The 25,816-nt window shown below is 39.0% G+C and overlaps 1 protein-coding gene across 10 annotated transcripts in view; it reads right to left on the bottom strand.

Moving 5' to 3' along the window:
* The window catches only part of ATP8B4 (ATPase phospholipid transporting 8B4 (putative)), a 295,105-nt gene that overhangs the window by 147,498 nt on the left and 121,791 nt on the right, over window positions 1-25,816 (bottom strand). For 5 of the 10 annotated variants that reach the window (XM_029236303.1, XM_029236302.1, XM_029236310.1 and 2 more), the window contains one exon: window positions 24,550-24,611. The exons of the other annotated variants lie outside the window; for them this stretch is intronic. In XM_029236303.1, the coding sequence (XP_029092136.1) occupies window positions 24,550-24,611 (62 nt within the window). The remainder of the gene's footprint in view (window positions 1-24,549; window positions 24,612-25,816) is intronic. 10 annotated transcript variants of the gene reach the window in all.

Here is a 25,816-nt window from a genome sequence, read left to right as displayed (position 1 = left end):
ATTGATGTGAGTCTTCTCCCTTTTTTTCTTGATGATTCTGGCTAATGGTTTATCAATTTTGTTTATCTTCTCAAAGAACCAGCTTTGTTTTATTGATCTTTGCTATTGTTTTCTTCATTTCTTTTTCATTTATTTCTGATCTAATCTTTATGATTTCTTTCCTTTTGCTATCTTTAGGCTTTTTTTTTGTTCTTCTATCTTTAGTTGCTTTAGGTGTAAGGTTAGGTTGTTTATTTGAGATGTTTCTTGAGGTAGGATTGTATTGCTATAAACTCCCCTCTTAGAACTGCTTTTTTGCATCCCATAGGTTTTGGGTCATCGTGTTTTTATTGTCATGTGTTTCTAGGGTTTTGTTTTGTTTTGTTTTGTTTTTTGCGGTATGTGGGCCTCTCACTGTCGTGGCCTCTCCTGTTGCGGAGCACAGGCTCCAGACGGCAGGCTCAGCGCCCATGGCTCACGGGCCTAGCTGCTCCGCGGCATGTGGGATCTTCCTGGACTGGGACACGAACCCATGTCCCCTGCATTGGCAGGCGGACTCTCAACCACTGCGCCACAGGGAAGCCCTGTTCCTAGGTATTTTTTGATTTCTTCAGTGATCTCTTGGTTATTAAGTAGTGTATTGTTTAGCCTCCATGTGTTTGTATTTTTTACCGATTTTTTTCCTCTAACTGATATCTGTCTCATAGTGTTTTGGTTGGAAAAGATACTTGATATGATTTTGAAGAATATATTTTGATGAAAAATTTGCAAGCAATTACCTTAGCCTGAGCAGATCAACCATTCTCTTCACCTAAATTGCCACACCTTATTTTGAGAAATCAGAGAATATGCTCTTATCTAGCTCGTATTAAATGACAACCTCTATTTCTGAATAATACTTTCAAAAAGACAGTTCCATTGGAGGAAAATAAAACCCGAGAATTTTGGTTCCAGGATAGAAGGCCTGTATTATGTTTTCCCATTGCCTCTAATGATGTTCTTAATCATTTTTCCTACACAGAGCCAAATTAAGAGAGAAGCAAACATATGTTAAACCAGAAAAAAATAGTTGCTTAATATGCCAAGTAATAATACGTGCCATACAGACACAGACAGAGCTAAGGTGTCTCTAGGTGGTGTCTCTTGGGGGTGTGACTTGTTTCATTCTGGTCAGAACACCTAGCATCTCTGGAAATAGCATTCCTGACTCTGCAGCACAAAACACAGCTGAGGATATCACTGGAAAATTGGGAGTTAATTTTCTTACTAGGTTTGCAGTCACATTAAATCCTAAACAATTTTTAAGAAAATGTTACTTTAAAGTAGGTTCTTTGAGTTCCTTATCACTTTGAGTTCCTCAGAAATAAGATAGCACATAGGTAGAATTCTTCATTAGATCATCATCCACTGGCATGTGAGGTACCATCACCCTTCATTTAGTGAGTTCAAGACTGCTCCATAGGGGACTTCCCTGGCAGTCCAGTGGTTAAGACTCTGTGCTTCCAATGTAGGAGGTGCAGTTTCGATCCCTGGTGAGGGAACTAAGATCCCACATGCTGCATAGTGCAACCAAAAAAAAAAAGAAAGAAAAAGACTGCTTCATACATACAAAATGAACATTCTGAGCCAGGCATTGAGCTGAGTGTTGAAGCTACAAGTAGAATTAGATACAGACCGTGGTTTCAAAAAACCTAGAGGCTAGTGGGATATAAATCTGGCTCTTAAATAAACCTAATTAAATCATTTTTGCTTTCTAATACCTAGAGCATGTGGACATTCTTCCACTCAGCAGTGAGGAGTACCTGTACTTCAAGAGAATGATCTCAGTGTTAGATTGTTTGCCATAAAGCTGTCATCAAAAGCCCAGTGAGAAAATTAACAGACCAGAGAAATTGTCTAGTAAAGGATATATTAACTTTCATTCCTCAAGATATTCCCAGCTTTGTCCCCTTATACTGTGAGCTCATCAGAAAACTATATGCCTGGACTGTATTACTCTGGTCCCTCTAGACTTAGCTTCTAAGAATCATGACTTAACATCACGCCAACAGATTTCAATCAGGATTTACTTGTGGTCATGAGTAAAATATCTCTGCTTTCTGAGTCTTCAGCCATTATGTCATTCATATTTCTCTCAGGACCAAGATAAATCTTATTGCTTGCAATTACTAGAATAATTCCGTTCACTGGGCCATCAGTTTTGTACCCTAGACACTTTCATTATGAGGAGAAACAAAGTTCAAAGTAATGTTTGAAATTCATGAATGACAAATTCTAATGGATTGTTTAAACAAAAACTAGGAAATTTTAAAGTAAAGATTCTGTCCTGGGAGATCAGCTCGATGCTTTGTGACGACCTAGAGGTGTGGGATAGGGAGGGTGAGAGGGAGGCTCAAGAGGGAGGGGATTTGGGGATATACGTATGCATACAGCTGATTTGCTTTGTTGTACAGCAGAAACTAACACAACGTTGTAAAGCAATTATACTCCAATAAAGATATTAAAAAAAAAAGATTCTGTCCTTTGAGGATGACATTGTAGGGAGAATCTTGATACTTGCAGAAACAGAATACTATTCAGAATGGACCAGAAGTAGGAATCAATTTTTTTTAATCCTTACATTCTTAAAGAGGAGAATCTTGACCTTAAGTTTATGAAAGACATGATGTAACATAGTAGAAAGAGTCTGTGTCATGAGAAGCAGAAGACCTAGACTTGAGCCTAAGTCTACTACCAACCAACCATGTCACTTGGGCAAGAAGTTGACCAAAACTGGAATTCCCCACTATGATCTACATTAATTGGCTCATACCAGCTCCTCTGAATGCTTATTTATTCATAATACTAAGCTTTTAAAATGGAATAAACCCACCTGACTTTTAAACATGTATCTATGATGACACCTGTGAATTTTACAGAAGTTTATGAAGAATTTTGTAAACCATAAAATAACATATACCTTAAAGTATTGTGACTACTTATTATTAAGTATCTCATTGTAAGGATGGTACGTTCCAATTTTTAAGTCTTCAAAAGAGCTATCTATATTTAGTATCTCCACTTCAAGATTACCCCTGCTTTCTCCAATTAGGATTTTGTCTCCATCCCTCCAACTGCAATCCCTCTTCATGGTGTCAAACCCAAGAATCAGTTCTCGGTCTTCACTATACCCAGCACAGTTAACCACCCCCTCCTACTTCAAACACCTTCTTTTCTTTAAATCCAGAGTACCGCATTCCCTTGGTTTTCTTCTTACTTCATTAGTCACTCCTTCTTAAACCCTTAGCCAGCCTCTTCTTTTCTTCACATCTTCAAACCTTGGGGTGCCACAGTCTGGACTCTCACCCCAGGTGGCTAGATGACTTTCAAATATATCTTCAGATCAGACTTCTCCCCTAAGCTTCAGCTGCCCATTCTACATCTCTACAGAATGGTTAATATCTCAATAGAACTCTGGTTTCCCAGTCCAGTCAAAAAAAGTCAACACCACAATAACACGCTCCTTTCCCAGTTTTCCCCATCTTGGAACCTCGGCCAAGAACCACCCCTCCTAATTTCTCTCTTCATACACTTCCAACATGGCAGCACTCCTACTGGCTCTACCTTCAAAATTCATCTCAATCTGTGGGTATTAGATAATGTTAAGGGAGTACTGCTACTTCATTGGGTGTAGTAATGGTATTATGGTTAAATATATTATGTCTTTATCTGTTCAAGAGAAATGCTATAGTGGTGCTTACTGATAGTGTAGTATGACATATAGGATTTACTTTTAAAATACCCGAGAAAATAAAAATTGAGAATAGATACAAAAATAGCAGAAAGTTGATGGTGTCTTCAGCTGGGTAATACATAAAAAAGAGTTCATTGTACTGTTCTATTTTCCTGTGCTTGACAATCCATAATAAGAAATATTCCTACTTTGTATCTTCTGCACTACTACCACCATTTCACCTGGGCAACAGTAGAAAACTCATAATTTGTCATCCCCATTCTGCTCTTGCCCTTCTTTGCTGTCTACTGTCCACACACCAGCCAGAGAAATCTTTTGGTCACACCATGTAATTCTCCTGCTTAAAACCAGCTTCACATTACATTTAGTATAAAATTGGAATCTCCCACCATGATCTATAAGAATTGGCTCTTGCCAACCCCTCAGAACTCCCCTTTATCACAATACCCTAGCCACAGTAGACATTTTACTGTTGAGTTCATTGCCACTTTGGGGCCTTTATACTTATAGTTTTTACCCAAGATCTTGGCATGGCTAGCTCCCTCTCAGCTCAAACCTTATCTTCTTAAGGGAACTTCTTTGGTCACCTTATTTATTTATTTGTTTGTTTTCAGATTTGAAGGATCACTTTTATTTTTTTAATTGAATGAAAGATTCTTTAAATTCTATAGTGCTTTACAATTTTCAAAAGTTCCACCCACATGATTTCATATAATCCCATAATAACCCCTTTTTTTAATCCCCTGTCCCTTTATTGCCCCCCTTCCCCTCTCCCCACTGGTAACCACTAGTTTTTTCTTTATATCTGTTAGTCCACTTCTTTTTTGTTTTATTCACTAGTTTGTTGCATTTTTTAGATTCCACATATAAGTGATGTCATACAGTATTTTTATTTCTCCTTCTGACCTAATTCACTTAGTATAATGCCCTCCAAGCCCAACCATGTTGCTGCAATGGCAAAATTTCATTCTTTTTTTATGTCTGAGTATTCCATCATATATATATCTCCCACATCTTCTTTATCCATTCATCTCTTGATGGACATTTAGGTTGCTTCCATATCTTGGTAATTGTAAATAACACTGCTATGAACATTGGGGTGCCTGTATCTTTTCAAACAAGTGTTTTTGGTTTTTTTGGACATATACCCAGGAGTGGAATTGCTGGGTCACATGGTAGTTCTATTTTTAGTTTTTTGAGCAATCCCCATACTGTTTTCCACAGTGGCTGCACCAATATATTCCCAACAGTGTAGGGTTCCCTTTTCTCCACATCTTTGCCAACATTTGTTATTTGTGTTCGTTGTGATAATAGCCATTCTGACAGGTGTGAGGTGATATCTTTTTTTTTTTTTTTTTGAGGCACGCAGGCCTCTCACTGTTGTGGCCTCTCCCGTTGCGGAGCACAAGCTCCGGACGCGCAGGCTCCGGACACGCAGGCTCAGCGGCCATGGCTCACGGGCCTAGCCGCTCCGCGGCATGTGGGATCTTCCCAGACCGGGGCACGGCAGGCGGACTCTCAACCACTGCGCCAACAGGGAAGCCCGTGAAGTGATATCTTATTGTGGTTTTGATTTGCATTTCTCTGATGATTAGCGATATTGAGCATCTTTTCACGTGCCTGTTTGGCCACCCTATTTAAAATCATCTCCCCAGGGCTTCCCTGGTGGCGCAGTGGTTGAGAGTCCGCCTGTCGATGCATGGGACACGGGTTCGTGCCCCGGTCTGGGAAGATCCCACATGCCGCAGAGCAGCTGGGCCTGTGAGCCATGGACTGGCTTAGTCCTGCTTAGAGGAACTATACTCAACATGCACACTATGCTAGCAAAGACCCTGAAGTACTATCTCTGTACACCATGTAGGGATGTCATTGTTTCCCACTGGAAAAATTTACTAGAAGACAAAATTTTAAATATATTCTCAGAGCACGAAAAATACTACAGACCAACAAAAGGCAATGAATATAAATAGACAAGTCACTAAAACGAGAAATAATACCATTGATAAATACTTGAAAAAATAATCACCTTCCCTAGAAAACAATGAATCTTTAAAACAACAAGATATCTGTTATGCAACACAACTTATGCAGTTGGCCTAGATTTTCTAAAAGATAATACTCAAAGTTGTAATGGTGCTGTGGTAAAACCACTTGTTGGTTCAAATGGGTGGATAAATGGGCACAAACTTCCTAGAAAGCAATTTAACAGTATGTATTAAGAATCTTTAAAAGAGGCAAAGTTTAGATTCCCTAGAAATATACCCTAAAGAAACAAAGATATATATGAAACTTACATTCAAAACTGTTTCTCTGAGAATTATTTATTAAAACAAAATATTAGAAACAAGCTAATTTCCCAATAATAAGGGAATGATCAATAATAGCACATCTATTATTTAGCTATTAAAAATGTTTTCAAAAAATTTTTAATGACATAAATGAGTTATATCAAAAGAAAAAAGTAAAATACAAAGCTATATATATGCATATTTGCAAAAAACAAAAAAATACAACACAAGGGATAATACTTTTCTCCAAAAAGTAGAAATTTTGATTTTTCTGTGTTTTCACATTTTTTATTCATTAATTTTAGTTAAAGATTCACCTCTTCCAGAAAGCCTCTTCTGACCCCTAGACTGGGCTAAGTACCCCCTCTTCAGTACTTCCATATCAGCCCATGAAAACCCCCATCATTGTTCACATTACACTGAAACTACCTACTTGGTTATCTCTCTCCCCACAAAATGAGAATTCATGAAACTAGCAATGGCATTTTAATCATCTTTGGTACACTGAAGATATTCAATATTTAGGGAACTAAGACAGACCTAAACATTCCTCTTTGGCTCAGAACAGCCATATGTCTGGTTTTAATAGTGCTGGGACAATAATTCAAGTGGCCCCAACAAGACTGCCTCTATTGTTGAGCCCTATCCAAGCCAGTAGGGTTGGGTGTAAGCAGAAACTGTAACATTCTCCCCTACCCCAACCTAGGACATGAACTAGAACTCCCAAAGTAATCCAGTCTACCTGGACCCTGCAGGCCTAGGTAAACCCAGCTTCTGCTGAAGGTCCTAACACATGCACTGCCTCAACCGCTACCCCATAGATCACAGCCCTGGAAGTCCCTGGAACAGCTGAAGGCTTGGGTCGAGGGTTGGAATATCAAATGGTAGTTCCATTTCTCAAATTTTAGAGGCAAGAGGGATGGTAAAGGCCTTCTAATACAATCCCTTCGTTTCTCTCTGGCATTCCTCAAGTCCCAAAGTCTCTAGAATTTTCTGATCCCTGGATCCACCTAGATAATAGATAGATCTGTCTAGAGTAGACTCTGGTTTCCTTTGTTAGAAAGATGAAAACTTTCTGCCAGCAAGTTGCCCTTTGAATTACTTTGTGGAAAATACTCTACACTGTGTGCTCCACCCAGCTCCAGGATGAAGTTTTTCTGCTTCAGAGTAATGACAAGATGGCTTCTATGCTTGTCACAGCCCTTTATGCTTTCTAGCTATCAGGGGGTTTCAGGCCTTATGGTTTTATTTGTAATCTGCTAATATATATCTAAATATGTATATAACCATCTTTTCTCTGTTGAATTTCTTTCCTAATCACAAGAGCCACTGCTGGGAATTGTATTTTTGACTTGGTTAATTGGGAGATTTTAAGCCAGGGATGGTGGCCAATAATTAGGTACCATTTGAGTAGGACTTACGTTAGGTCGACATTATCAGTACCAGGTTTGAAACCGAACATGAACAAATCTGCAGGCCAATTCTAAGTATTTATGCTGGGATATTTTGTATTTATTTGCATAAGCTCTGCTATAATTTCTACCATTTTAGACATCTAATGTTCTAAAATGCTCTCTACTTTAAAAAGCCTATATTGAGTATTGTTTTCTTATTCTTTGTATCTCAATTCCAGTCTTCTTTCTTCTTTACTCCTAGAAGAAGAGTGAGAAAAGTGATATAGAGAAAGGACAAAATTTGGAATGAAGAGGAAAAGAACAAAAACTCTGTAGATATTCACCAATACACAATGAAATGGCATCACTGATAGTCTATATATAAGAAAGAATGACAGCATCTCTGTGCCCTGGCACCCACAAGAATTAAGGCCAAAGGCAAAAAAAAAAAAAAAAAAAAAAGTCTATGGAACTACTTTCTATAATGAAGTGTCAGGTGAAAAAGAGAAAATAGGACCGATGCCGAGTGTATTTCTCAAAATGGGAAGTGATGTTGTAGCATATGAGTTACCTGAGGGGGAGCAAACAAAGGAAGCCAGGTCCCCTTTTCTATTTATTCTTTTTCTTCCTCTTACTGGAAAATTAGGTTCTATTATTTTTTTAAATATTAACCTATTTCTATCATCCAAGTTTCAGAAGGAAATGTTAAGTGAAAGAAGGCAAATTTCCATTAAAATCATATACCTAATAACTTATATAGCTGTCACCCCAAAACCTATTTCTAATAAAGCAAGTGTTGGCAGAGCTAAATCCTCAAGGGGATTAAATCTGGACGGTCCGGGCCCCGCTGACAGAGGCAGTAAACAGACTATATGGCAGAGGTCAGTAATTTCCAACAGATATCTAATAACCGAGTCTAGAAAGAAGAAAACCTCAGCTCTCCCCTTTTGGCAGAAAGCTTTACTTTTTTACATTTTAAAACTCTTTACAGTTCATATGGTTTCCAGACCTGCTCTCCAGAAGCGAGGGCAGTTTCTTGCCTGGGTCTCTCAGCTCCCCACATGTGATTTTTCAGGCAGCCAGCCAGATGGACATTTGATTTGAAAATTAAGCCTTAAATTTAGCACTGTGAAAGGAGAAAGTATGCCTGAACACAAACGCCTGGCACGGGGCAAGGTAACCAGATAAGGCAAGCTGGGTTAACAGGATTCATTAGCCCGGCGATTCAGAAAGTCCTGCTGGAGGGAAACATCTGCTGCAGACACAAGGAAGCCCATCTCCGCACCCCCGTCCCAGTGTCTAGGGCTGCCCGGTTTCCCACATTTTTGTTTTTCTGACATGCTACAACCTGGGAGCAGCTGAGAAAGAAACAGTAAGCATTGCTTCAAATACTTCCTTGAGCTCTGCCAATTCAGAAATGAAGCCTAGATGGAGCGAATCCTCTCTCTTTCTTTAAATGTCAGGCACAGTCTCATGCACCTTAAGGTGCAGAGGCATCAGGGAGATTCCAAGTAACAGAGAGCATTTGGATTAAAGATGGGTCTGGTATCCAATGACCCTATAGCAGACATCATCCTCCAGTGGTAAAGACAGCAGACAATGATGTTCACAGAACACGCGATATGTGGACACCTCCTCTTGTCTCATATTAGTTGCAGGGAAGAAGGAGGATAGAGGATACTAAAAAGATATTCTGATCTTGCCTCAAAATGATTTGCTTAATTTAAATGCATTTGGTTCATCTGTCACATAATTACTGGGCATCAACTACGTGCAGGATGCTGTTCAGTCAGGTGACGGAAATAGAGACTGTCTCAGTCTCCAGTAACTCACAATGGCATGACAGACAGACAAGCACAGCAGGACAACCCCCCTCTCCCACATCTATCCTGGCCCCCTTCCACTGGCTCTTCCTCCACGCAGCAGGCGTGAGCTTTTCCCAAGGCAAATCCTTCCATGTATTCTCTCTGTTCTTAGGAAAAACACTCAAACTCTCAATGTGGTCTTCAAGGCCCTGCAGGCTCTGACTCTGACCACTTTTCCAGCCTCACCTCACACTGCTTTTCTCTCAGTCTTTGTGCTTCTGCCATTCAGTCCCTCATAATCGCATCCTCCTTCCCTCCACAGGGCCTTTGCACATGCTGCTTCCTCTGTCTGTAATTCTCCTTCTCATCCCATCACCCCACACACTGTCTGATTAACTCCTAGCTGTCATAAGTTCTCAGCTTAAATTTACTACTTCCTCAAAGAACCCATTTCTAAACTTTCTTACCTCTGTCTACTGCCCCCCCCACACATACACAAAAAAACCCTTTCTTTAGAATCATAGTCTTTTCCTTAGCAGCACTTGCCTTGGCATGTAATCACACACTACTTAGCGTGACTGCAGTGGTTCCCCTTTAGCTGCGGTTTCACTCTCTGCAGTTTCAGTTACTTGCAGCCAACCGCAGTCTGAAAACATCAAATGGAAAATTTCAGAAATAATTCGTAAGTTTTAAATTGTGCGCCGTTCTGAGTAGCATGATGAAATCTTGCGCTGTCCTGCTCCATCCCACCTGGGACGTCAACCATCTCTTTGCTCAGTGTATCCCACCCTTTAGTCACTTAAGACCTGACTAGGTTATCAGATCACTGTCAGGGCATCGCAGTGCTTGTGTTCGAGTAGTCTTACTTTACTTAATAATGGTCCCAAAGTGCAAGAGTAGTGATGCTGGCGATTCAGATATTTTCTTACTGTGCCTAATTTATAAACTTTGTCATAAGTATGTATGTATAGGAAAAAACATAGCACATATAGGGTTTGGTACTATCCATGATTTCAGGTATCACCTGCGGGGGGTGGTCTTGGATAAAGGGAGACTACTGTATTTTATTAAGTCTACCTTCCCCGCTAGACACTAATCTTCATGGTTGCCGAGACCATGTCTATTGGGGTTCACTGCATTTCTAGTACCTAACACAGTACCTGGCATATAATAATATAGACAAATAAATGAAAGGTAAGAAGACCTTTATGACATTATGTGCTATGATAGAGACAAGCAGAATCTGTGGGAGTTTCTGGTCAGGGCATTAACTCCGGCAACCTTGTGCTCTGAATTGTCTCCTGACACTTTCTGTTACAATTTCTCCCATTTGGAATACAATATCCTCATTTTTGGAAGATCCTGCTTTTTTAAGTCCCTCTCTTCTTTCCCTAAATCATTCTGTAACTTTCTTGTATCTAACTCTCCTCTTCCACTATCATTTTTTATTACTATTGTTTTTATTACCATTGTATCTATCCTTACATTTCCAACCTCCCATTCTGTGTTAATTCTTTTTATCCTATAGAGCCTCTGACTTCCCTTCTTAGGCTCCTTCCTCACCATCACTACAAAGGTGAAGAGGATCACAGAGTCACAGTACCTAAGGGCTGGAAGGGACCTTGAAATATCTGGCCCAATGGTACTCAAACTTCAATGTGCATAAGAATCCCATAAGGTGCTAATAGAGTCCTATCCCAGACTCAGAGATTTTGATTCAGGAGGTCTAGTAAAGGCAGTCCTCAGACCTCACTGTTAGAAGCACTAAATGGTCCAGTAATGCTCATGTTGGCCCCTCAGGGGCCACCACCGAGTAAGAGGGCAGCTGAGGACACCTGCTCTGGGGCCTCTTGTATATGTATATGTACTTGTGTATACTGGTATACTTGTATATGTTCTATATATTGGACTTCTATAAAGATTTCTTTTAAAAGTAATCTGCTGATTGGAAAAAGCTTTTAGATTACGGTATCCAACTCCCTTGTTTTACAGATGAGAAAATTGAGGTCCTTGGTCCTTAGTCACACAGCCAATTTAGTGACAAGGCAGGGACCAGACATCAGCTTCCTGACACTAGACTGGTGGGCTTTCCCCAATACCCTCACTGCTGTGCCATCCGGCAGTCCTATAATGAGCAGCATATATATGACAATGGCAGTCGTAGCGGGACCACATTTTACCAAAGTACATAGTTGGAAATACGGGAAAGAGATGAGGGAGAGAATGGATTTATGCTAGCTCATCTATTTGTATTTTTCATCCAGCATGTTCTTAGCCTCCATGTGCAATAAACCTATGTGCAATAAACCTAGGTAGTCATCCTTTACGACCAGTACTCTTCCCTAATTCTCTTCTGCTCTCCCTATGCTCTCATCCCTCCATTCAATTAGCTCTTCAATGGATGATCTTTGCTGGGAGCCAATTCTTCCATGAGTTATTCTGACATAACGATGTCTCTGCTACTAGCCTCCCAAAACTTGTGTTAGTGTCCTCCCATGTGTGTTCTCCCAGAGCACCTCATGCTTCATTTTATCATGGCACCTACTGCTGTAAAATAATCGTCTGTTTATTGGTCCACCTCTTCCCGTGGACTCCAGGCTCCTTTAGGGAAGGAACATGGGTCTTAATAATCCCTGTATCCCTAGTACCTAGCATAGTGGCTGGTACAGAGAAGAGTTACATAAATGTAGGTTTAATGATAGATGGGTGAGTAGTAAATATGAGTCCCTGCCACCACTCTCAAGTCCCCTGTAAAATGTCTACTTCATGTCTCTGATGAAGCCCTGGCATGTGTAGACTGACACACAGAGCAAATTAGATTATCTGAATGAAATATATCTCCTATTGCCAACACAGCCCGTTCGATTTCGCTGATGTTCGTGGGTTATCCTCCATGAAGCCCTTTTAATCTCAATTTCATTTCTCAATGCTTCATTTTTCTGCTTTACCTCTGGAACTCCCCCATACTAGGCTTAACACTGGATATTAGTCAAATTTAAAACCAATAGATGCTTATTTTGAATTAATGCTCACTTTTCTGAAGCTTAGAGAAAGTATACTTTATTGTACATATATTCTCCATTAAAAAATAGTATCAACTTTCTTCACATCTTCAAAATCTATTCTTTCTCCATCATTAGAGTCCATTCCTTCTGCAGTGTTCAGCATCACAATCCCAGTTACACTCTCCCTTTCTTCCTTGTGGAAGTTACCTCTAGTAACTAGTCCACAATGGCACTGCCAGAGTTTTCTTCCCATGCGTTGCTGACAATATCATTCTTACAGCCTCCAAGTTTCCCAGATGCTTCTGAGTCTTTAGATCTAATTTAGAGATCATTATTCTTACTTTCTATTCACACTGCACTCTTTTTTTTTCTTCCATTATTACACCTCTATTCCTTGTCAAAATTCAAGAGAGAATTTTTTAAGTTCCTGACATGGAATAAGGAACTAGATCTTAGTTTTTGACAATACTGCTCAAGTTTAAAGGTGGTTTAATGTTCCCCTGAATCACAGCTTCAAGGCACCATTTCCACCCAGGCTCCAAAATCCTACTAAGGTTTTCTACCACCTGGCTTTGGTTTATCAACAGAGCCTGCATACCAACAAGAATTTTTGAAAGCTGCACATTCCTAATGAGATGAGTCATTTTGCTCACTCATCTTACCTGTGAGTAAAAACAATGAAATGTGAGAGTATCCTGCAATTCTAGAGATAAACCTATTACATACAATATAGGTATGATTGCATTCTATTGGGGGCAGAAATTACCTTTTATTTAACTCCGCACCCCCAGCACATAGCATTCTTCCTGACACATGGTAGGCACTTAATAAATGTCTACTGAGTGAAAAAATGAACAAATGAACAAACATAGAACCTCTGATTAAAAGCTAAAAACCAGTGAGCATTAGTTTCCTAAGTCCACTATAACAGATTACCACAAACTAGGTTTTAAAACAGTAAATCTTTATTCTCTTACAGTTCTACAGGCTGGAAGTCCAAAATCAAGTTGTGTGCTGAGTGGTGTTCTCCCTAGAGGCTCTAGAGAAGGAACTGTTCCACACCCCTCCCCCAGCTCCTGGTAGCCTCAGGCATCTTGACCTGGGGCTCTATAGCTCCAACCTCTGCATTCACATTATCTTTTTGCCTATGTACCTTCTTCCCTGCTCTTCTCTTATACACTTGTGATTGGATTACCAGGATGATCTCATCTCAAGATCCTTAACTTAATGATATAGGCAAAGACCCTTTTTCCAAATAAGATCACATACACAGGCTCCAATGGACCTATCTTTTAGGGGGCTGGGGGAACCATTCAAGCCACGACAATAGGGTATAGTATAATATCAATAATTTTTTAAATAAATACTGCGTGGAGGAGTAGAGAGTAATAAGAAGAGGAGAAAACAAAGATACAAAGAAGGGAGAGAAAAGGGAGTAATAAAATGCCTTCACAAGTTCACTGTAGTTCATTCTGATCTGTAAAATGGAATCAAGAGAAATTTCTGTATTTTCCTTATACTCTTAAATTTTCTTAATTTTCTACCCAAAAAAGACAGATAATATACCAATCTAAAATGCATGGGTTGGTCTTGGATTGGAAGAACTAACATTGTGAAAATGACTATACTATCCAAAGCAATCTACAGATTCAATGCAATCCCTATCAAACTACCAATGGCATTTTTCACAGAACTAGAACAAAAAATTTCACAACTTGTATGGAAACAAAAAGACCCCGAATAGCCAAAGCAATCTTGAGAAAGAAAAACGGAGCTGGAGGAACCACGCTTCCGGATTTCAGACTATAGTACAAAGCTACAGTAATCAAGACAGTATGGTACTGGCACAAACAGAAATATAGATCAAGGGAACAGGATAGAAAGCCCAGAGATAAACCCACACACATATGGTCACCTTATCTTTGATAAAGGAGGCAAGAATATACAATGGAGAAAAGAGAGTCTCTTCAATAACTGGTGCTGGGGAAACTGGACAGCTACATGTAAAAGAATGACATTAGAACAGTCCCTAACACCATACACAAAAATAAACTCAAAATGTATTAAAGACCTAAATGTAAGGCCAGACACTATAAAACTATTAGAGGAAAACATAGGCAGAACACTCTATGACATAAATCACAGCAAGATCCTTTTTGACCCACCTCCTAGAGAAAGGGAAATAAAAACAAAAATAAACAAACGGGACCTAATGAAACTTAAAAGCTTTTGCACAGCAAAGGAAATCATAAACAAGACAAAAAGACAACCCTCAGAATGGGAGAAAATATTTGCAAATGAAGCAACTGACAAATGATTAATCTCAAAAATATACAAGCAGCTCATGCAGCTCAGTATCAAAAAAAAATCCAATCCAAAAATGGGCAGAAGACCTAAACAGGCATTTCTCCAAAGAAGATATACAGATTGCCAACAAACACATGAAAGGATGCTCAACATCACTAATCATTAGAGAAATGCAAATCAAAGCTACAATGAGTTATCACGTCATACCAGTCAGAATGGCCATCATCAAAAAATCTAGAAACAATAAATGCTGGAGAGGGTGTGGAGAAAAGGGAACCCTCTTGCACTGTTGGTGGGAATGTAAATTGATACAGCCACTATGGAGAACAGTATGGAGTTTCCTTAAAAAACTACAAATAGAACTACCATATGACCCAGCAATCCCACTACTGGGCATATACCCTGAGAAAACCAAAATTCAAAAAGAGTCATGTACCAAAATGTTCATTGCACATCAATTTACAATAGCTAGGATATGGAAGCAACCTAAGTGTCCATCAACAGATGAATGGATAAAGAAGATGTGGCACATATATACAATGGAATATTACTCAGCCATAAAAGGAAACAAAATTGACTTATCTGTAGTGAGGTGGATGAACCTAGAGTCTGTCATACAGAGTGAGGTAAGTCAGAAAGAGAAAAACAAATACCATATGCTAACACATATATATGGAATCTAAAAAACAAAAAATGGTTCTGAAGAACCTAGGGGCAGGACAGGAATAAAGATGCAGACGTAGAGAATGGACTATGGAATTGAGGACACTGGGAGTGGGAAGGGTAAGCTGGGAAGAAGTGAGAGAGTGGCATGGACACATATACACTACCAAATGTAAAACAGATGGCTAGTGGGAAGCAGCTGCATATCACAGGGAGATCAGCTCGGTGCTTTGTGACCACCTAAGAGGGATGGGATAGGGAGGGTGGGAGGGAGACACAAGAGGGAGGAGATATGGGGATATATGTATATGTATAGCTGATTCACTTTGTTATACAGCAGAAACTAACACACCTTTGTAAAGCAATAATACTCCAATAAAGACGTTAAAAATAAATTAATTAATTAATTAGATGCATGGGAGGAGTGAAGCCATTGAGATTATCTCAGGAGATCTGAAGCAAAATGCCCTTGTAGTAGAAATGTGTATACAATTCATCAGCAGTAAGTAGTTAATTGACAAATGCCGTCAAAACATTTGTTTGGTTTGGTATAGACAACCACTGGGCTCTGACTGAAACCAAATTTACTCAGTATAATATTATGATCTCTTTCAGCTTTTAAGATCTTAAGAAGGTTTTACATTATTAAAGTTAATGTTCTAAAATCTCCAAGGCCTCCGTGGTTTAGGTTTAGGTTTGTTTTTTCAAAAGAAATTCTAGACCTCTCCCTATGACAACAGAGAAGAGATACATAAACCTATTTTTGAAAAAGAGAATCAAGTTTTAAATGTTACATAGAATGTGGTGTATTTTTAACTTCCATTGTCGTCTCAGATAAGTGGGTCTTAGCTCCAGAAAAGCCTGCTATTTTGGTGAGCAGCTGCATGGGTTTGAGTTCACAGCCAAGGCAGAACCAAACTACTCTGATTAATAAAAAGGAGACAAATATGAGGGGCCCCAGATACTGAGAGGAGACTGGAGACAGCTGTACTGAGCACTGAATGGGGAAAGGAGAGATGATAAAGGCCAGCAGCAGAGAAAGAGAACTTTGGGGAAGAAAAATGTCAAAATGGGATTTCATATTGTTTGCTATGGAGTTTGTGAAATAAACTTCCTCATTTATATCCCCCACAAAGTCTTCATTCAACTCTACCTTGCTCCCTAATGCTTTCACCTGGGGGGTTCTTCAAGGGAGCTTTAAGAGGAGAAAAAGAGAGCCACTAACACCTGGGTTATATAAACTTTAAAAAGAAATTAGGAGATGCCACTGAAAAAAAACCCATGTGCAGAGTTTTGAAAGTGCTATAATTTCTGTTATTTCAAGATGCACCTCATTTGGGGAAATAGTCACCATTTAGAAATTCAACACAAAAAATTGTATTCATGCAATGTAATAATTGATTACAATGGAAAATCACTTATAAGAACTACAGCAATGTCACGGCTCACATACAGAAACCAGCGCATTGGCAAATGGACGCTTCCATTTGCAAAGCTGACATGCAGAATCGCCCAAGAAATGATCAGTCCAAGACTTAAGAAACTGAAATTAATTTATCGGGGGTGAAACTATTTTTGAAACACTTTTACTCTGAGTTAGCACTGTGAGCTAAAAATTAAATCAATTTTAAACCATTTGCACTGAGTCCAAAAAGTACTGAGGCTACTCCCATTAGTTTACTTTTGAATTCATTGTCATTTAAGCCCATAATAGTGTGTTTTATTAACACTGTTTAAAAAAAGAAGAATCAATATTTTTCACCTCAAATTTTCCTTTCAAATATGCAGATTTCTTCATATAGACCCTGAATAGCTGTCCCCTAGACCCAATGGTACCATCATAACATAAATTATTTACATGGGCTAGAGGTAAAAAAAAAAAAATTGAGTTGGTGCTCTGCCTTGTGTTTAACCACAGAAGTCTCCACTCCCCCTGCAAGTCCACAGGCCCTGATGAAGATGAAATAACTCAAAGCAGGGTTCATCTGTTCTCCCATGTAATCAATAGAATTCCAGAACCTTGCACGTTCCCACTCCCCCACTTACAAGAAGCACACAGACACACTAAATACGTGTCAGCTGCAGATTCATTAAGTTCAATGACCTTGGGCATTTTTTTGTTGAGGGAGCTCAAGGACAAAAAGAGCATCTTTAATAAGAATAATAAGCCACTGTTACCCAAGACCAACATTTGGGATCAAATCCAATACAGGGGGATAACATCCATGAATTACTCCTCTCCTGAGTAAGTTATTGCCAAGAATTCAACAGCAAATGATAGAGCGTTTGAGCACAGGTCTACATACCTCTAATCTGGGAGGACAAAGAAGATGGGAGGAGTTCCTTCAGAGCTGCCTGAAAGAATCTGCTAGCCACACTTCTGAATCTCTGCCCAAATTTACTCAGGGAATTCTGCAAACCAAAACTGATACAGATACTTTACAGATGAGTGCAATATAGCTAGTAATTGCAGTATAAAACTTATAGTCAAACTGTTTCAAATTATTGATGTTTGGGGATTTACATGTGTCACTAATACATTTTTTAAAGCAGAATATTTTGGGGTTTTTTTCATATTGTGCTATGATTAAGAAAAGATAAACTTGAAACTTGCTGGTTGGTGGTCTGACATGAAACCCTTGTCTCTGGAAACTCCCACGTGTGACGGAAGTGAAACCTTTCATGCTTTAGTCAATATGCCCAACCTGTTCCTGCTCACTCTTAAACCTTCTGATAAAAGTTGCTATCAGTAGACTGAGTAATAATGCTTCAAGTTCCAATTACTTAATATAGGAAATAACAGGTTCAATGTAATCATTCTCAGTGGATTTTGTAAATATATCACAAAAACCCAGTCTTATGGAAAAGGGTAACTATCAATTTAGAAAGATGAAGAAACTATACTTTAAAATTAAAAACAGACTAAATATCAAGCAATAGGGAAATGGTTATGTGAATTATAAGACATGAACTCAAAGGAATGCAGCCCTTAAAAATTAGGTATATAAAGACAATAGAAAAAGATTTGTAAAACGGTAATGATATGATGTGAAGTAAAAATGGAAGGCGGGAATTCCCTGGCGGTCCAGTGGTTAAGACTTGGTGCTTTCACTGCTGAGGGCCCGGGGTTTGACCCCTGGTCAGGGAACTAAGATCCCACGAGCCGTGTGGTGCAGCCAAAAAACAAAAAGTAAAAAGAGAAGGATAAAAACATATACACACAATTATTAGAAATCTTGGCACAGAAAAAAAAGACAGAAAGGAAATGTAAGAAAATAGTAATAATTACTTTTGGATAATGGAAGCATGAATGTTATTTTCTTCCTTCTACTTTTTCCTATTTTCCAAATTTCTCTTAATGAACATATGCTACTTTTATAATGGAAAAAAACCCTACATACTAAAGAAAAAAAATGAAACGAAATTTTCTATACTAATATCCAGTGGGAGTTATCACTTAAACCAGAAAAGTTGATTAAACAAAGAGAAAATTTGCACCTACTGAAATAATATATTTGTTTGCATAATTATGCAGCATCTAGGAATACCAGACTTGAAGAGTACAGACAATATTCTGCAGTAAAGAAAGACCTTGTCTCTCCCTATAAATACTCACAGTTTCCAAATGAGAAATGATTGAAGAAGATTGATGGGAAGAGTTCTGTGAAAGAGCCTGGGAGATTTAAGCCAAGTGTACCAAAGCTCAGGAAAGTATAAAGTGGAATTTGTTACACAAAAAGCTGATGGGCAAGAGCAGTTTGAAATCCAGAGAAGGCGGGAAAACATCCCGCCTGAAAGAGGGACGACTGCACCAGAGCATCTGAGCTCAGATTGTTCTAATGCACAAGTGTAAGTTCAGAAGATGTTAGGGAAGTAAAAACTACTAAGAAAAAGTAACGCTGACTTTATTTGTTCATAGTAACAAAAGCCACTATGCCAACAGCCAGCAAGATCAAACAGAGAATCCTGAACTGAGAATCCAGAGGCCAGGCTTATAGCATAGAGCTCATTTTCTTCTCAGCTCAATTCTCTCACCTGTAACTAAAAGCAGTGCCATCCAATAGAAATAGAAGGTCAGCCACAAATGTCGACCAAAACGGTAATCTTAAATGTAAAATAGATAGCTAGTGGGAAGCAGCTGCATAGCACAGGGAGATCAGCTCAGTGCTTTGTGACCACCTAGAGGGGTGGGATAGGGAAGGTGGGAGGGAGACACAAGAGGGAGGATATATAGGGATGTATGTATATGTATAGCTGATTCACTTTGTTATACAGTAGAAACTAACACACCACTGTAAAGCAATTATACTCCAATAAAGATGTTAAAAAATAAATAAATTTTCTGGTAGCCACATTTAAACAAGTTTTTCAAAAGGTAAATTTAATAATATGTTTGACTTAAGCCAATGTATACAAAATACTATAATTTCAAAATGGAATCAATATAAAACAAATTATTAATGACATACCTTACATACTCTTTTTGGTACTATGCCATCAAAATCTGGTATATACTATATACTTAATAACACATCTGAATTTGGACCAGCCTCATTTCAAGTGCTTAAGAGCCACATGAGACTAACGGCTACCTAGCTGGGTAGCAGAAGACCTCCACACTCCTTCCCTTGTCCCAAATCCATACGACTAGAAATGCTGATGGGACAGAACAAAAATTGGAAGTTGCACAAATACATGAAAGTCAAAAAATGATTCAGAGTTGAGGACAACACATGTAATGGGGAAAGAAATAAAAGATGAAAATGAGAAAAATTAAAATCTGAATTTCTGAAGGAAAGAAAAATATGGCAAAATAATTATTGATTGGCCATGTGTTTGACTAAAAATGTGAGCCTTACTACAAAAAAAATGTAAATCGGCATTACAGAATTATACCTTTGTGAGGATTTATGTGAAAAACTATACTTATCATTTTAAAAAAATTAATGGAATTCCTTCCCTTGGATGTCTTTTAAAATTTGAGAGATACATGCATAGAGATACAAGTGTAGGTAAAGAGATGGCCTTGACTAGAGGTTCTCGATTGTGTCTGCATAGTAGAATCATCTTGGAAACTTTATAAAACACCAGAGCCTCCCCTGCAAGCCCCTCACTTACTTGCTCTGGGCATGGCTGGGGCACAGATACAATGGGCAGCCCACGTTGAGGAGTGTCATATGGGATGACCTCTGTGGGAACTTTCAGACTCCCTCTCACTGCCCCTTACCTGCCCAGGTGCTCTCATGGTGGCCAGTGGCCCAGGATGTTAGCATAACCTGAGAAACCCTCAAGAGAAACACTAAGTATCTCCTGGTACGTTTTCCACAGGTTCAGTCAGCAGACGGCACTCGTAGCCTGGGGGAGAGTGTGCACTTCCTATACAGCAGGCACAGTAATTTCTAGAAATTGGAATTGTTCGCTTCTACTTAGTTTTAAAACTTAAGTCACCAAAAGATTTTATCAAAGGCTAATTCAACACCTATTTCTTAAGCACTTTCGCATATTTAACAGATTGTAGACACAGAAGATTGGTCCTGACTGGAAAGGAATATAAGTAACAAAACCTTGTAAAGGAAGGCTATAAAGGGAGAGTTTTGTCTCTCTAATTATTGTGTGGCTTAAGTTTACATTGTTCATTCGCTTGCACAATGCTAAGAACATAGATGAATAATGCTCCAGGCACTAAAAGTGAGGATATATATATTTATTCACATATATATTACATTTAGATAACATATATACACATATATTATGTTTATATTTCTATAATTGTGTACAAAGCCCTTCAAATGCAAAATAAATAGAGAAGAAGTGGTCAGACCACAAAGTCTACATTTACACATCACAATACGAGTAGGTAAAAGGCTAATTTAGGTTCTTACTTGCCATGGAACTCTGGACAAGTCATTCCTTTTCTAGGCCTTAATCTCTCCATCTCTAAAAAGAGGCACTATCACCTACACTCTGGGGTTTTATGAGAGTTAAATGTGGAAGCACTGGAGCCCACGCATGGTAGTTGCTGAATAAATATGTGTTGAATCTGAATGTAAATGCCATGTTCCTTGCTTCTGAGCGCAGGAGAAGGGAGACCTGAAGGCCAGAATGACAACTAATTGCCCAGAGTAGCACATCGATCACTTACACAGACCAGGTTTCCTGACTGGTGCTTTCATCGTACCCCCTTTCCCTCAGTAATCTCCTCCCCGAAGCTGACCATGCCTCCCCTCCCTCCAGGACAAGCCAGTGAAGGCTCCTGCCCTAGCCTGAACCTCAAGTCCAGAAGCCCTCTGCCAGAGGACACAGGGAAGCCACAGTACTTAGATGTGCCCACCCCAGTGTGATACCCACATCCAGCAACATCTGGATGCCACTGATCCCCTCCAGGCTTTTTACTTTATCTGTGCATTATGACCCATTGGTGTCTAGCATAGACCCAAAAGCACTTTCCTAACATTTTCCATTAACGTTGCCATGGGATTAAGTATGCATTAACTACTGTCTTAGATCAACTTCCCTAAAAGCAGATCCTGAGATGAGGATTCATATGTAAAGGGTTCTTTAGGAAATCACTTCTGGGAGAAACTGGTAAGGAAGATGAGAAGCAACACATGGAAGGGGAAGAAGCCACGCGAGGGTATGACTGCAGGCAAAGTCCCATCCTCAGCCTGATCTCAACAGGCACTGGGGGTGCTAACTGCACCTCAGAGCTTGTCCAACTTGAGGCAGGGGTGCTGCTCTTTCTTACCCCTGCACCAATCGGTCATTGGCTCCAATAGCCCAAGGACAGTGCTCTGAAGAAAGTAGCAAATAATGCAGACAGGAGCTGAGGGTGAGCACAGGAAGACCGTAGCGGTCTGTGCAGAGCGCTGAGAGCATCCTCTATGACCACCAGCTCCAAAAGAGGACTCAGAGCTCCCTGGGCTATCTCAAATCTAAGCCCATTTGATTTCTCCAACTTCTCAAATTCCAAGAGGTGAAAAGCCAGTCTCCATAGCCTGAGAACATTCTGCAAAGACCACAACCCCAGCCACTGGAATTGGCTAGTAATGGGACTCAGCAAAATTTTACAGATCAAGCTCCTCTGGTAGATTGCCCTCTCAGCAAGAATACTTGTTACTGCTCAGTTTGAAAATTCCATAGACACTGTGCTAGGCTCAAGGGACACAGACATGATCAAGGGAGATGCCCTAAAGGAGCTCACAGTAGAAGGTAATCTTACAAATGGAAAATCTTGTGTGATTTTTAACCGAATCCCAAAGAATACTCCATTCTCAATGATGTGCTTCTACCTTCAACATCACAGGATCAGCAACAATACTTTTCAAAACATCACCCCATATCAAATTACAAAGAGATGTTACCTCATAAGGAATAGACAAGAAGCTAAATGAAGCCACAAGGAAGTAAGACCAATGCTACTTCTAATTATAATGACAATGATAGCTAGCATGTGTGGGACACATACCATCATCAAGTTTCTGAATATCTAAGTTACTGGATACTCCCATGGCCTCCAGGTAGAGGTGTCAATATCTATCGCTGCCCAAATATTGTCACAAAATTTAACTGGTAATTTGAGAGACATTAAAAGATATGCTCAGGCTATTAGTTCAAATTCATTATGTAATTGTACATATTTTTAACATACTTCATGAGAGATGATACTTCAAAGTAATGAGACTGATTATCAAATGTTCCTTGGGGAATTAGTCAGATCATATTGTCAGATGTAATTCCCAGTCAGAACTGCAAAGCTTGAGAAAATCAGGATAGGCAACAGTCCAGCTCAAAGTCACACACTACATTAGCTTACAAAGAGTCACCACTTCTCAAGAACTTGCTCAAGACCATAGAATTATTCAGGGTCAGGACTAAACTCAAGTCTCCCTGAACGCAAAACCCATACTTTTAAACACCATACTATAGTGGCAACAATTCAAAACCTGCTGACATTGGAAATGAACCACATGGTTCCAGGCATCGTTATGGCTTATCCATGTCACGTCAAGATCACACTTTCAGAGGCTGTGTTTCTACAACTGTGGCTTTAGATTAAGATCATTTTTTTTCACTGTGCATTTAATGCCATTTTCTAAAATAATCCAATAAAGGAAAACTATATGTATTCATTACATTATTAATAATCAGTCAATGTTTTGGTTGCAGAAGGAGATTAATTACTTTAATCCTACCAGTTATTGTCTAGACTACCTAGCCCCTCTTGATATCCATTTCTTGGAATTTTCCATCTCATGTGACTAATATGTTTTATGATATTCCCTTTAAAAATTACATTCTTCACAGTATCCAAATGCTTCAAAATCATCAGCAGATGTGATTGACTGCCAGATTAAAGTACAATGTTACAAATTTACTTTGTCACATGTTAAAAAAAAGGGACAAAGAAAGAGACTAAGAAACATGGAATGAAGGTTTGAAATTTCCCTTTTTGCTAAGTCTTCTGGAGGTGTTTTTGCTGTTGTTTGTGTATAAATACACATTTTAAACCATTTCAGATTCAAGAACCATTCCCGTGTACATTTCTTTATAGATGGATGAATTTAACAGCAATTCAAGATCTGTGTTATGGTGGATAATTCATTCTAAGCTCAACTATCAAGTTAATAAAAAATGCTTATCACTTTCACTTGATATGTGCTGAAGTCTCTCTAGCAATATTCCCAGAAATTACCAAAGCAAATCATTCGAATACATTAAACGTCTGCTACAAACATCACGTGTGTGCCAGTTCTAAATAGTATTAGATCTAGAAATGAAAAGTAACAATAATATGTCTGTGTTCCGCAAAGGAAACTCCAAAGGAATTTGAAGTAAAAGTTGAGTGGGTAGCACAAACATTTGCTGAACTTAAAAAAGAGCCATGAAGATACAAAGGACTTACACTGCAATTTGTAATAAGTTAAAGGGGGAGGGGCTTCCCCGGTGGTGCAGTGGTTAAGAATCTGCCTGCCAATGCAGGGGACACGGGTTTGATCCCTGCCCCGGGAAGATCCCACATGCCGCAGCGCAACTAAGCCATGCGCCACAACTACTGAGCCTGCGCTCTACAGCCTGTGAGCCACAACTACTGAAGCCCACACACCTAGAGCCCCTGTTCTGCAACAAGAGAAGTCATGACAATGAGAAGCCTGTGCACCGTAACTAAGAGTAGCCCCTGCTCGCTGCAACTAGAGAAAGCCCGCACACAGCAACAAAGACCCAACACAGCCAAAAATAAAAGCAAATAAATAAATTTTTTAAAAAAGTTAAAGGGGGAAAGAAACATATATTCAATTAAATGAGAAAGCCACCAATTGTCAAGACCTGTTTTGTGACCAGACATCTTAAAAATAGCATAAAGAATATATTTCTTACTTGCTGTCAATGAGCACTTCAGATTGCCGATTATTCACTTGATTATCACTCTTGTGGCGAAACTGAAAATCAAAGTGTTTGTGCAAAAACATATTAAATCATACTTTTTCAGCACAAATAGTGACACTGAAAATACTTTGAGTTCATCTGCTTGGACAATATCACCATCAGTCTAAAATGAGCATGACTTATGCTTACCTTGGACCCAGCTCCACATGCTCTAAATCTGAATCAAGACCCTTCCCACTAAACTTCATTCTAGGTGTCACCAATGCAACAAGTCTAGCCACATGCTCTTCCAATTCCCACACATTTATAGTTGCTTTGAAGAAGACAATGTGCCCTTTACTCTGCCACACAGTTCCAGAGAAAACCATACATTAATTTTGATGTCTTTAACAAGGAATGGGGCTTCCATTTCTCTCACATATGTGCTCAATACTTTACTGGAACATCATTCATTCTGTTTTATGGATTTCTTTGAAGTCAAGCAATTACTTGTAACAACATGTATTCTTGTTCTCCAGAAATTCTAATTGTTAACAGTGATCTTATGAAATACTGAGCATTTAAAACAAAAATCAGAATATAATACTGAACCACATTTGGTGTGGATTTATGTTTTTATGCCCAAGTGATCCTATTTCTTATTTTGTATTCCAGTAATGAAAATATCTTATATTGCTTAGAAGAATCCACATATTATGAGCCTTCTACTAAACTCACAAATTAGCGGCCATTCAGATAAGGCTTTCTACATGAGCTGCCAAGACCAGATAGTAATAGGCTAAAGTAGAGATAAGATGTAATTTCAATCAATTGGCCTAAATGCACAGATGAACAGGAGATAAGAAATTTTGATTTTATACATTATAATCATCAGGATTATTACTTTTTCCTTTAAAAAACCTCATAATATTGTATCAATATCACAATATATAGATTGCTTTCATTAGCCCTTCCATTTTTCAATGTCCCTCCCAAATTCATCCCAATCTTTCTATTAGACTATGCTCAGTGCCTACAATTATACTGATTGCCAGGTATAAGTCAATGAATATTACTAGGGAAATAAAGATACTTAGCATTGGTTAACATGAAAAGAGTTTATAGTACTGGTAGAGGAGTAAGTTAAGCTAGCCCATCATTGGCATGCAAACTTCTTTCCACCAACACTGCCATAGATGGGAACATCATTTTGACAGAATATATAATTTGACAGGGGTGGATAGTCTCTGCTCCTCCATACCTACACCCTGTCCTCCTA

Source organism: Monodon monoceros, unplaced genomic scaffold, assembly GCF_005190385.1.
Source record: "Monodon monoceros isolate NGI ecotype Baffin Bay Population unplaced genomic scaffold, NGI_Narwhal_1 Super_Scaffold_21, whole genome shotgun sequence".
NCBI lineage: Eukaryota > Metazoa > Chordata > Mammalia > Artiodactyla > Monodontidae > Monodon > Monodon monoceros.
The sequence above is the reverse complement of the archived record's forward strand: the minus strand, read 5'-3'. Positions and strand labels throughout refer to the sequence as shown.